The following is an 11,895-nucleotide window of genomic DNA, read 5'->3' on the forward strand; positions in this document are numbered from 1 at the left end:
GTCTCACGCTGGGCGGAGGTGGCCAGAGAGTGACCCCCAGCCCTTTACAGCTTGTAGCCGGCCTTCCAGGCCTGCCCAACCCACCACCTCTGCCTGTGGCAGGGTCCCAGTTCCATGTCCTTCCCCTCAAGAGGCAGACACACTTCTGGAAAAACCCCAAACCTTTAATTTTTCTCTCCTGGCAAGACACCTGAGCTTTGCAAACATGGTACTAGTGTCAGCCCTGGGCCGGTGAACCATCAGGCTGTGTCGACGGGGGAGGCCCCTCCCCAAAACCCCTCAGCGTGCACCCAGGACTGGCTCCCATGTAACCTCAAATCCAGGTCCATCAACACCCTTGACAAGTCCATAGACAGGCAGGGAGGGCAGCCACCCCCCGGGGACCCTTGTGTGGCTTTAGTGCAAAAGGCTGGTTTCTTCAGAGGCACTTTGAGTGGCGGGACCCTCCTCCACCTCTGGGGTCCAGGGTCACCAACATCCCCTCCCCCCCATTAAAAAGTAGACCCTGCAGCTAGGAGAGGCCCCAGACGGGCTGGGGGTGGAAACTGTTCTCCTCTAACTCCTGAGGGAATGCTGGGGCAGGTGGCTCAGTCCAGGAAGCGCCTGCAGGCCTTTTTCCAGCGGCAGGCAGCGCACCACAGGTCCCTGCGCGCTGTGCCATACACCTTCCGGCACTTCTTGGCATCACCTCGGGGCTTCCTGGGGGAGCATACGGGGGCATGGGGCACTGTTGGGCCGGGACCTCCCCCGCCTGGCGCCTGCCCCGGCCCCTCAAAACACACACACGCACCTCAGGCTGGCACCAAGCTTGGAGGGCAGGGCGGGCATGCAGGCCCCACCTGTGGTGGGCTGTGGCTCCAGCTGGGTGGGTGCCAGGCAGCCCTGAGAGGAGGCACAGTGGTGGTCTCGCTCCCCTCCAGAGCACCCTGAGACCCGGCCCCAGCGGCTGCCTGTGACCTCACCCACCTGGTAGGCGTGGTCACTGCGGCACACCTGGGCGGTTGCCACAGAGCCCAGCCCCGGGGATGGGGATAGGGCAAGTGGGTGCAGCAAGCCAGGCAGGGCCCCCGGTTCTGACAGCTCCACGTGGGGGCACGCGGGCAGCATGGAGGCTGTGGGGGACATCGGCGTCAGGCTGGACAGCCCGTCGGTCAGAGCATCGAGACCAATGTCCAGCTCCGTGTAGTAGAAGTCCTCTTCACCATCACCATCGCTCTGCTCTGGCTCCGCCTGCCGCCTGCTGGGGACACAGCAGGTGAGAGCTGAAGCTGTGGCCCACTGGCCTGCCCCACCCCCACCTGCCAGCCACCGCACCCCAGGTGCATCAGGCGGATGTGTCTCTGCATCGCAGGCGCGGAGCTCAGCACCTTCCCACAGCGCTTCCACAGACACTGGAACAGGACCTGCACCGAGCTCTAGGCGACAAGGGCCGGGGTCAGGCTCAGCCACCCGTGTGCACCCCACCCCAATGCTGTCCCCAGACTCACCTTCCTTTTCCTAGGGGCAGGCTCCCCAAACAGGAAGTGGGCTGCCTCAGGGGGCAGTGGGGGCGACGGGGTAGCTGGGGAGGACTGCTCACTGGCCAGGTCCCAGCCCCAGTCCCCACTGGGGCCGCTGCCGTAACTGCCTCGCGGCCTCACCAGGCTCTCCTGCCAGGGCTGCAAGCCGGGCTCTGCGGGGACACGCCAGGCCAGTGTCAGGATGTCCGTGGCTTAGGCTGCTGTGCCGAAGCTGCAGCTGCCAGTCCCTTGAACTCTGAGCTTCACCTGCTTACGTGTTCACAGGTGAGTTTGGTGGGCAAAAGCCTCTTGGAGGGGGCAGTGGCCAGGAGGAGCTGGCCACAACAGCTTGGGGACTAACCTCCCTAGCACAGGAAGGATAAATGGAAGCCTGTGTGGGGAGGTGCTTGGCCAGCCAGGTGGACGTGGACAGGTCATGGAGGCCTGGGGCACTGAAGCTTTGGCCTCAGTGCAGGGGGGTGGCGGGGGAGATGGTTCCTGAAGCCTGTGTTTACAAGGTGGTGCTTCCCCCCAACCCCAGGGTCCTGGAGGAACAGTGGCCCTGGGCCCTGCCCCCACCCCTACGCCATGCCCAATCTCTAAGTCTCACCTGTGCTGAAAGCTGCGGCTGGAGCCCCAAGCAGGAGTGGGCTGGTGGACAGGCTTGTGAGGGCTGCGGCTGCCATGACCTCATCAAGCCGGGCTTTTCCTTGGGGGGCTCTGGAGGAGAAGGGGATGGGTTGGAGGAGAAGGGGCGGGTGGGGCCCAGCAAGTACTCCAGACCCCTCCCCAGGCTAGGCACACACGTGCAGGCCTGGGCACGTGTGTGCACACCAGGCTCCCTCGCTCCAGGCGCTGGGCAGGAGGCCCAGCTCCGCCCCCAGCTCGGGTTGCAGGGCCCCAGATCTCCAGGAACCACCAGGAACCGGGCCTGGGCTGGGGTCTCGCGGAAGCCCGAGTTATCTGCAGCCAGGCCTTTGTTCCGGGTGTCTCCTCCAGGCCCTGGTGCTGGACCGGGGTCTGAGGCCCCACCAGCGGGGCCAAGGCATGAGAAGCTCAGCCCTCCCCTAATCACACATTAACCAGGGCTGTGCGACAGCAGCTGTGGGCCTAGGGCCAGNTAGTTATATGAATACTTGCATGTCTGACTATTACAACTCCAAGATCAAGGAACATAATAACTGCCCCTAGCATATTGTCAGGCACACAGTAGGTCCTCAACAAACCCATGAGTGAACATTTTGAGTGGAGAGGAAGAAAATATCTATTGATATTTATTGTACTTTGGGGTTGGAATCAGGCTGTTGAAGGATTTTTTCCCCCCTACGTCAAAAGCCATTGAATTTCAAGATTGAAAGGTAAGTGGTCATTTAGTCCAACCCCTCACTTGATGCACGAGTGGGCTCTTCAGCCATCCTGACAGCATGACCAAAATGCTTGGCTGAAACATCCTTGCCTAGGAAGATCACTGCCTCACCACTTCTGGTCTTTTCCATTCATTCTCCTTTCCTACTCCTCCCACTTCATTGCAATCTTTATGGTAGCATTTTCCACACCTGGTGGAGCAGAGGCCTTGAAGTCTGCAGGTGGAAGGAACAGAGGGAACCCTAGCCTAACTCAGACTCTGAGAACTACTGGCTGAAGGTGCGAGCGCTGTAGCTGACAGCAGGGTGAAGTAGCGGTGCCCCCTTCCTGCTGGGTTGGTCCCTGCTCGCGACCTTGGGGGGCGGAGGCGGGGGCGGGAGCGGCTAGCAGTCAGCAGCAGCCAGGAGAAACGCCTCTAAGCACAAGCGGTTCTCCAGGCCCCAGCGGGCAGGCCAGAGGCGGGGGCGGGAGCAGCTAGCAGTCAGCAGCAGCCAGGAGAAACGCCTCTAAGCACAAGCGGTTCTCCAGGCCCCAGCGGGCAGGCCAGAGCCCACTCCTGCCTGTGCAGCCAGCCCAGGATATTGGGCACACAAGAGGGTTTCACTGCAAAGCTGGAAGCCTGGGGACTCCTGAGCAGTGGACCCCACGCCGGCCCACATCCTCTACTGCACACACAGACTGACAGCGGCCCCCTCCAAGCTATGACCTCTGGCCCCCAGGGTTTGAGGGGAACAAGAGATACTAACACACTTATCGTTTCTGCTCAACTCTTCCAGGGCTGGAGAGCTGGGGGTGTGGCCAGAAACCCAGTTCGGGACCCTGGCCTACCCCGAAACGAGAACCCCCGCCACCGTGGGGGTGTCGAGAAGACACATGCCTGCGTCCCACCCACCGCCCGTGCACACAAGGGAGCACGTGTGCGCACGCCCACCCCGTTCAGGCGTGCCGGCTCACCTATGCGCTGGTACCGGGATGTGCGTCGATGGTGTCTGGGCTCCCGCCGCCGCCCCCGCCCACGTCTCCGGGTCCCGCGGCTCTGGTTCCTGCGGGGGCGCGAACTTCAAGCCCGCAAAGCCGCTACTAACGGCAGGGCCCTGCGGACCGGGTGTGCTCAGCAGAGGCAACGGCCCGGGGTCTCCAGCCCCCACCCCAGATCCGCTGGGCACCCCCTCAAAAGAGCTGCGGCCGACGCGCCCCGCCCCGGCGGCAAGTGCCCCCCAGCGGCCCGGCCGAGCCCCGCGGACCCACAAACACGCACGGGTCGCAGTCCCGCCCCCGGGGGCCCAAAGTTTGTGCAGCCCCGACGCCATCTTTGCAGCGAGCGCACTCTGGCGCCCCGCCCCCGGCACTCGGTACCTGCGGCGGCGCGGGCACCGACACGGGCGCGGCCGCGGGGTCCCGGCTGGCGGCCCGGGGCGGGGGGTGCCTGCAGCCCGGGCCGGGTGCCGGAGGGCGCTCGGCCTGCATGGCCCGCCGGCCGGGGGCCGAGGCTGCAGCTGCAAGGGTGGACGCTCGGGACGCAGCCCCGGGCCGGGCCGGGCTGGCGGGGCCGCCGACCCCCGCCCTGGATCGGCAGCCTCCCGCGCCGCGCTGCCCCGAAGCTGTGACCTGCCCCGCCCCCTCCATGCGGCCCCGCCCCAGGCGCGAGCCCATTGGCCAGCACGCTGTATCAACATTCTGAGGTGGACCGTGGTCTGGGCCAGCCGCGCTCCCATTGGCCTACGCTCCGAGGCCCCGCCCCGGGGCCGGCCGCTCCCGCGCTGGCCGGGGATGGGGGCCCAGCTCGCGGCACCCGCCCGCCGGTCCGCCCCTGGCCTCTGCGGAGTTCTGGCCCGCGCGCGCGCGCGCGCGCCGCCACCGCCGCCGCCGGGGAGGGCCGGTTTCCTCGCGGGGTTGCCCGCGTGCGGAGCTGCCAGATCCGGGGAAGGGGCCGCGTCTCCTTGGCGGGCTTCCCGGGAGCAGGTTATTCTTTAACGCACGACTACCCCCCCCCTTATGTAACCCAGGGGCTGGGTGGTGGAGCCCTCTTTTGGCGTTCAGGGTCCAAGTCCCACCCTGGGGCGGCCACCCTGCAGGCCCGCTGTATTCCTGTATAGAACTGACTCGGCCTGGGGACCACCACCCCTAGGCTCGCCCCACTCCCCGCACTCTTTGAGCCTGAATGAGGGCCCAGGCACCCAAGGAAGGAGAGAGCCTGCCCCCGAGGTAAGAGGGTGTCTTTACTCCGTCCAGTCAGCACCACCCCTCAGGCTTTCAAGAAGAGATGGCTGTGAGGCACGATGTGTCCATCTTCCCTGAGTTGGGCATTTATTAAGACCTGGCTGGGAGAGGCCAGGTAGCCAGGGCCCTGGAGGCTGGCGGCCCTGGGATCTGGAATTTGTGCTGCCAGCTGTGTCTGTGTGTGCAGCGGGGGGTCAGGCCCCACACGGGAGGAACATCTGTACTTGGTGTTCAGGGCAGGGAGGGGATGGAGACCCCTCCCCAGGCTGAGGAGGGGGGAGCAGGCTAATAGCTACATCTGGGGGGTGCCTGGCGCTCAGGGGTCCCCATCTCCTGGATGCTCTCATACACGTTTTCCAGGAGGCCCTTGTCCACACGCAGGCCCCTGAGTGGGAGAGCCTCACAGGCCAGGTCGCTCCCCAGAGTCAGACTCGCTCCCCCGCCCGTGGGGTCCTGCTGGTCTGTGGCAGGTTCTGGGTCCTTCCTTTTCGGCTTGTTGACCCTGGAGTACAGGATGTCCACCTGCAGAGAGGGAGCCAACCCAGGAAGAGGTCAGCACCATCCACTCTGAGGAGGACATGCCCAGCCCCTCTCACCCCATCCCACCTCCTCTACTTTACCTGAGTGGCCGGGGTCCCCTCGGCCTTCCCCTGCTCCAGGGCTTGGGGCCCCCAACCTGCTCCCTTGAGCTTCTGGACACAAGCATACTCAGCCACCACGGGCCTGGCCTCAGGCCCAGGTCTGGCCCAGCTGCTGGTCAGCCGGGCCCCTGCCCACACGACAGGGCTGGCTGCCAGGCTGGCCCTGGGGATCGCAGCCAGCCCCACATTGGAATAGGTGGCCTCGTGGCTGATGGAGGGCTGGGCGGCAGAGGTAGCAGGCCCGGGCCGGGGCAGTTCCCGGTGTGAGAAGGCCGCCTGGGGCCTGGTGGTGCCTCTGGACACCTCCAGACATTGCGGGCGCAAGAGATCCATGCTGACAGGCCGCGGAGCTGGGGGTGGGGTCAGGGTAGAGGTCACTTGGGTGGGTTTAGGGGGTGCGGTGTGGCAAACCCCACCCACAGTCTTCCCAGTCCCAGCTCAGCTTACCCCTGCAGACTGGCGGGCCCCGGCACAGCTCATGCAGTCTGGTGTCCGACTTGCTGAGGGAGCAGAGGTGCGGCTGCCTCAGCAGTGACTGGGGGCAAGGAAGGCTGGTCGGTCCCATGCTGACCCCACCCTGGCCCTGGGGACAGCCTGGCACTCACCTGCACCGCACTGCCCTGCAGCTCAGCCTGCTGCCTCCGTGCCCGCTTCCTGGGGGCAAGAGGGTGGTGAGGCCAGGGAAGCAGAGATGGGGGGCGGGGGCCCCAGCCTTTGGTCCAAGGAGGGCCTGCCTGGAGCCCTGCCCCCTCTGGCCACAGAGCTGAGTCAGGCTCCACGTGGAATCCAGACAAAGGACAGACATACCTGTAGCAGGCTGTGCATAGAACCCACAGCCAGAGGAGCAGGGCCAGGCACCCTAGGACCCAGAGGATGGGAGGGGCCGAGGGCATCTGTGGCCCCATCGTGTGAAGCCCTGCACCAGCCTGGGGGCAGAAGACAGGATGCTAGGGACTGACTGAAAGACTGGGCACCCACCCGGCAGCCCCATTTCTGAGCCTCAAACTATTGGGCGGTCTCCTCCCCTTGGGCGCTCTGACTCAGCACAGGAAACCCCAAGGTGCAGCAGCCCCTCCCTCCTACAGAGGCCCAGAGGACAGCGTCAGTGCCTGCCTTCCCGCCTCTGGCTGGGGGGTCCTGTGGAGGTGTGAGGTGTGATCCTTCTGGCCCCCGGGAGGAAGTACCTCGGTCATCAAGGATGACCCAGACGGCCACAGAGTATGGCCAGTGAGGAGGGGCGGGGCAACTGTGATGTGGCCAAGGCCTCCCTGCGGTCACTGCAGCCCAAACCTGAGAGCTGGGGAGGCCCCTTCAGCCACACCCATGAGCCTGGGAGCCTCAGGCCAGACCCACCTGTAGCCATTCCCTGCCCAGATCTTTCAAGTGATGCCCCCTGGCCCTTCACTAGAGCTGGGAGCCCCGAAGAGCTGGACTCAGGGCTTAGCAGGGCTGCAGGGGACAGGGGTCCACCCACAATTGGCACAGCCTTTTAGTCCAGTCTGCCCAGACCCAGGGAGTGGGCTCCCCACACGAGGGCTCAGGCTGCCCACCTGGTCACAGCCAGGTCCCCATGCCCTGACCTGGTAGGGCCTAGTCTCCTAAGAACCCAGCACTTAACTGCCCCCAGGAGGGCACCAAGGGGCCTGGAGACCTGGCCAGGCTAGAGGCCAGAGCAGACACTTACCAAGGCCATGGGCACAGTGGTACCTCCTCAGCCCTGTGTGGGGAAAGCCAGGCAGCTTGGTGCCCCAGGAGCGGCGCCTTTGTGCAGCTCTCAGCAGAGCTCCCCACCTCACTTCCTGCCTGTGGGTCAGGCTGCATCTCAACCCCGGTGCAGCTGCTCCCGCTGCAGCCTCACAACCTCACCCACCTGCTGCTGCCCCCGCCTGGGGTCTAGACATTAGTCACTGGGTGTGTGCTGCGAGAGCCTGCCTCACGTCATCACCCGACCAGGTGGGCATGCGCAGGCGAGACAGGCGTGGCTTAGTAACAGGTGGTCTTGTGCCGTTGAGGCTCCTGGGTGTGGCTGAGGGTGAACCTCGGGCTCCCAGACCCACTCCCCCAGGTCCTCCTGCCCATTAACAGAGCTCCGTGAGGGACCGGGCCCACCACCTCCCACCAAGCGCCACCTGTTTGTGGCTGTCAGGCATCATGGGGAGACCCCTAGGTTCTGATCCATCTCAGAGCCCCATCTGGGAGAGCAGGCAGAAGGAGTGCTCCTGGGCCCTTGGCCTTGGGAAGGGGGCAGTGGCCAAACTCGGGACTCCTCTAGCCCTGCCCCACCCCGCCCCCTCAGCCCCTTTCCCCCAAAGACACAGTCAGTCGGGCCTCCACTGAGACACCGCAGCACAATCACTTTAATGTCCTTGCCAGAAAGACTCCCTAAGACACTGGCAGGTAGGCTCAGTGGGCAAGTGATGTCAAAAAGTGACCCTGTAGCCCCAACTCCACTCGGCAGTGTCCATAGCCCCAGGCTGGCCAGAAGGCTGCCTGGTCTAGCCTGGTAGCGGCTGGCCCTCTCCAGGCGGCATCTGGTTGCTGGGCAATGGCTGGTCTTCCTGAAGGGAGCAGGGAGGAGGCTGAGCCCATCACGTGTACAGGGCTCTAGAACTCCGTCATCTTCCTGTGGGTGTCTGCCTTGCCCCGCGCCCGCTTCAGGCCCGCCTCCTGGGCCCGGAGCTGCCCCAGCTGCTGCTGGGCTCCTGCCAGCTTCTCCTGCAGCTGGGCCACTGTCACGTTGTGCCTAGAGAGAGGCCTCCACTCACACAAAGCCACCAGGCTGCGGTGGCCAGGGCCCGTCCTCCCGCCATCACCCAGACCCTCCGCAGGGGCAGCCCACGACCCTTGGTTGGGGCGAGCTCTTGCACGTGAACTGTGGGCTGGGTGCTCAGAGCAGGGCAGGAGGCCTGGTCACCCTGGGGCCAGCCCTCTGCAGAGTCCTGCCCCCGTACCGGCCGGTGTTGCGGGCGAGGGCCTCCTGGATGCCTCGGATGTCCCGCTGGGCCTGCTCGATCTTCTCCTCCGTCTGGAAGAGCCGCACGCTCAGGGCCCGCTTGTCGCTCTTGCTGGCGTGGTACATCTCCTTGCTGCTCCTCCTCCCTGAGGGGGCCGCCCCTGCCTCCAGGGCCCCAGGGTCCTGGCCTTGCAGCTTCTCATTCAGAAAGTCGAACACATTCCGAGGGGGCGGACGGCCCCCCGGCCCGCCCCTTCGCCCCCGGCATTTCGGGGGCCTGTTGGGGCCAGCCTTGTTGCCCTTGGCCCCCCTCTGCAGGGTCTCCATGCACTGGTCCAGCGACTTCCCTCGAGGGAGCACCAAAGCGTGGATCGGCTCCACCCGGCCATCCGCATGCCGGCCCAGACCTGGGGACACACGGGGCTGGCACTGCTGCTGCTGGGCCCCCGGCTGTGATGCGGCAGCCCCGCCCCCGCCCTGGTGTGGCACACTTACCCTTGCCAAACTCATAGCCCATCTTGGCGAGGAGCCTGGAGCCTATGCCCCGGGTGTGCACCTCCCAGCCTGCGAAGGTAGAGCTGCAGGGCCCGTGGTCGGTGGCGCCGGCTTCCACCACTGTAGGAAGCAGAGAGCAGTGGCTGGGCCCAGCGGCACTCAGTACACTGGGCTCCGGCCAACCTTACCCCAAAGCTCACAGCTCTGGGATAGGGCCACAATCCCCTGCCCCTCGGCCTCTGGCCTCTGCCCGCGGTGTCGTGTGACAGTAGGCAGAGCTGATGGCCAGAGTCTGACACAATAGGCTCTAGGCTCCAGCCCTGCCCAGGCCACAGGTGTGCCAGCCCCTCCCCACAGGGCCCGCCCCCAACCCCACTTCCCAGGTGGTGTTCCTACCTCCCCTCCGAGCGTGTCACCTGCTCAGCTCAGTCCTCCCTTCCGTCACCACAGACATGGACCATCTCACAGGGCCACCCCCCCCCGCGTCACCTTAACCAACCCCTCCAGAGGGCTGGACACTGCCAGCCAGTCCCCCTTCCAGAAACTCTCCGCCCCGGGCTGACCCGACACAGCTTAGCTGGTAGAGGTCCCTGCCAGCCGGAGTCTCCCAGGGTAACCGCTGCCAAGGCTGATCCTTGCCCCCACATTCTGGCTTCTGGGACCCTGAGCCACTGCCACACCTTTGGCATAGCTGGGGTCGTCCACGTCGCTGCTGTCTGAGTCAGAGGACCCTGCGGGCTCTGTGCGCAGCGGGGGCAGGATGCTGTCTCCTTCCAACACGGCCTCCTTCAGCAGCAGCGAGTCAAACTTGACCGTGTAGTAGCCGCTGTCCACATCTGGAGGCAGGGACAAAGACAGACCAGGTCAGTGGCCTCAACAGCTGGTAGGAGCCACACTGGAAGCTGGGAGCAAGGGGGGCCAAGGCCAGGGGTAGTCAAGGAGCGGTCATCGGGGAATAACACGTGTGAAGGAGAGGGCTCCCCAGGAAGGGCCCTGCCGGCAAGGCCCAGGGCAGCCTCACCGGTGATCCGTGCTGGGTACCAGAGACCGTCCTGCTGCTTGGCCAGACACGCAGAGCCGGCCTGCAGGGAGCTTAGGTCCGGGTCCTGGAAGGGGCGCAGCTCGTCCACGGAGACCACCTGCCCGTGGGAGAACCTGCAGAGAGGGCCGCAGGGGCGAGGTTCAGACACGGCCCAGCAGGGGCAAGTGAGCAGAGAGGAACCAAGTCTACCCACCAGGGAACTGCCCTGCTGGGAGGGAGACACACACAGGTGCACGCACAAACACGTTATGCACATGTGTGCATACCCGTGTACACACAACCCATACCCACACGCCCAAACACACACATGTGCACATGGGGTGTACACACACTTGTATACACGCGTGCACACACCTGAGCACGCTCTGTCTCGCTCTTGCTCCTGGGACAGACATGGCTACCCCGAGGTCAAGATGCCTCCTGCTGCCCCCAGCTTTCGGGGCCAGTGACGACGCTGCCGGCAGACAACTGTGACTGGAACTCCCCATCGCCTTTCCGCCAGACACCAAGCCGCAGACAGTAACGGGAAGTCAAGGCGGGTGTGTGTGCTCACAGGGCCGAGTCCCCCCCAACCCCAACAGGAGAACCCAGTTCTAATAGATGCCTTGGAGTTTATAGAGATCCATGAACCAGTGAGATTAAAACTGAAACAGGGGGAGAGAGAAAGAGGAGGGGGGGGGGAAGGAGGAGAGATAATATGAGCACAGACAAAAGACGGCAACCTTTCACTTTCCAAGTAAAGACACGAGGAAATGAACCACACATCCACCTCTACTGCACCATCATTTCAAAGCAGAAACTGGCTGAACTCTACGACAGCAACCGAGGACACGGAGCCACTGCCGGGCATTGCTGTCCTTCTGGACTGGGATCAGTGGTGAAGAGCGAGGGGAAATGGAAAACGTTTCGGTCGTTTCCCACAGGGGCAGACGTGGCCTCTGACACCTCTCACCCTGGCTGTCCTCAGGCACACAGGGCACTGCCAATGGCCGAGTGGCACCAGCAGCTGCAAGTCTGGCCCCAAATGTGCTATAGTGGAGGCTATGCTTGGAAAGCCCTGTTCAACGTAGGAGCAAAACATGTTCAAAAGGGAGGACTAAACCCAGGGCAGATTCAACCGAATACAGCTCTTCAACACGCACATGCACTGCACATGTACACACACCCACAGATACCACCAATTAAGCCTTTCTGCAGGAACCTTCAGACCTTAAAACTTGGTACACTCCTTAAACCCAGCCAGCACTTCAAAAAAACAACTCAAATAATAATAATGAAAGTGTGCAAAGGTTCAGCCACAAGGCTGTTAGCCAAATTCTAAAGACTTGGAAAAGACCTAAATTTCCAACCATGAGAAGCAGTTAACAGCAAACCCATAAAATGAATTAAAAACTCACCGAATGGGCACAGTGGCCCATGGCATGAAGAGCCCCATGCATACAAAACTTCACACAGGTCAGGAAGTGACAAATGAGTCAGGAAAAGGTACACGATACATTTCAGAAGGGAAAACATAAAATTGGTTTTTTCATATTTAAAAAAATACCCAACTCGGGCTGGCCAAGTGGCACATTGGTTAGGCGTTGGCTTGGGACACCAGCTCTGAGCAGCAGGGCCCTGGTTCAGATCCCACATGAGGGCCAGTGACACTGCCCTCTACAGCTAAGATGCTGAACAACA

General features: G+C 63.5%; 3 protein-coding genes across 10 annotated transcripts in view; all 3 read right to left on the reverse strand.

Annotated features, from left to right (window-relative positions):
* Positions 1-143: 143 nt before the first annotated feature.
* On the reverse strand, positions 144-4,650 carry SLC2A4RG (SLC2A4 regulator). Of its 6 annotated transcripts, none has more exons than XM_019637180.1 (8): positions 4,221-4,646; positions 3,819-3,958; positions 2,110-2,219; positions 1,488-1,672; positions 1,315-1,415; positions 967-1,240; positions 791-882; positions 144-699 (listed from the first exon to the last, which is right to left on the reverse strand). In XM_019637180.1, exons 1-8 carry the CDS (start codon positions 4,515-4,517, stop codon positions 588-590), a joined length of 1,311 nt encoding a protein of 436 aa, XP_019492725.1. In that variant the 5' UTR covers positions 4,518-4,646; the 3' UTR covers positions 144-587. The 6 variants fall into 6 exon arrangements, with proteins under 6 accessions (XP_019492725.1, XP_019492726.1, XP_019492724.1 ...); XM_019637181.1 differs by having other exon boundaries at positions 967-1,237; positions 4,221-4,639; XM_019637179.1 differs by having other exon boundaries at positions 791-1,240; positions 3,819-3,907; positions 4,221-4,644.
* A 496-nt stretch (positions 4,651-5,146) lies between these two features.
* On the reverse strand, positions 5,147-7,994 carry LIME1 (Lck interacting transmembrane adaptor 1). The gene is made up of 6 exons (XM_019637187.1): positions 7,410-7,994; positions 6,533-6,651; positions 6,331-6,379; positions 6,173-6,260; positions 5,705-6,075; positions 5,147-5,606 (listed from the first exon to the last, which is right to left on the reverse strand). Exons 1-6 carry the CDS (start codon positions 7,416-7,418, stop codon positions 5,370-5,372), a joined length of 873 nt encoding a protein of 290 aa, XP_019492732.1. The 5' UTR covers positions 7,419-7,994; the 3' UTR covers positions 5,147-5,369.
* Positions 7,995-8,059: 65 nt separating this feature from the next.
* The window catches only part of ZGPAT (zinc finger CCCH-type and G-patch domain containing), a 10,792-nt gene continuing 6,956 nt past the window's right edge, over positions 8,060-11,895 (reverse strand). For all 3 annotated transcript variants that reach the window (XM_019637175.1, XM_019637176.1, XM_019637173.1), the window contains exons 3-7: positions 10,195-10,328; positions 9,854-10,009; positions 9,174-9,293; positions 8,677-9,085; positions 8,060-8,468 (exon numbers count right to left, since the gene is read on the reverse strand). In XM_019637175.1, coding sequence (XP_019492720.1) covers positions 8,330-8,468; positions 8,677-9,085; positions 9,174-9,293; positions 9,854-10,009; positions 10,195-10,328 — 958 coding nt within the window. In that variant the 3' untranslated portion in view covers positions 8,060-8,329. The remainder of the gene's footprint in view (positions 8,469-8,676; positions 9,086-9,173; positions 9,294-9,853; positions 10,010-10,194; positions 10,329-11,895) is intronic.

This window comes from Hipposideros armiger, unplaced genomic scaffold, assembly GCF_001890085.2.
Source record: "Hipposideros armiger isolate ML-2016 unplaced genomic scaffold, ASM189008v1 scaffold_32, whole genome shotgun sequence".
Taxonomy (NCBI): domain Eukaryota; kingdom Metazoa; phylum Chordata; class Mammalia; order Chiroptera; family Hipposideridae; genus Hipposideros; species Hipposideros armiger.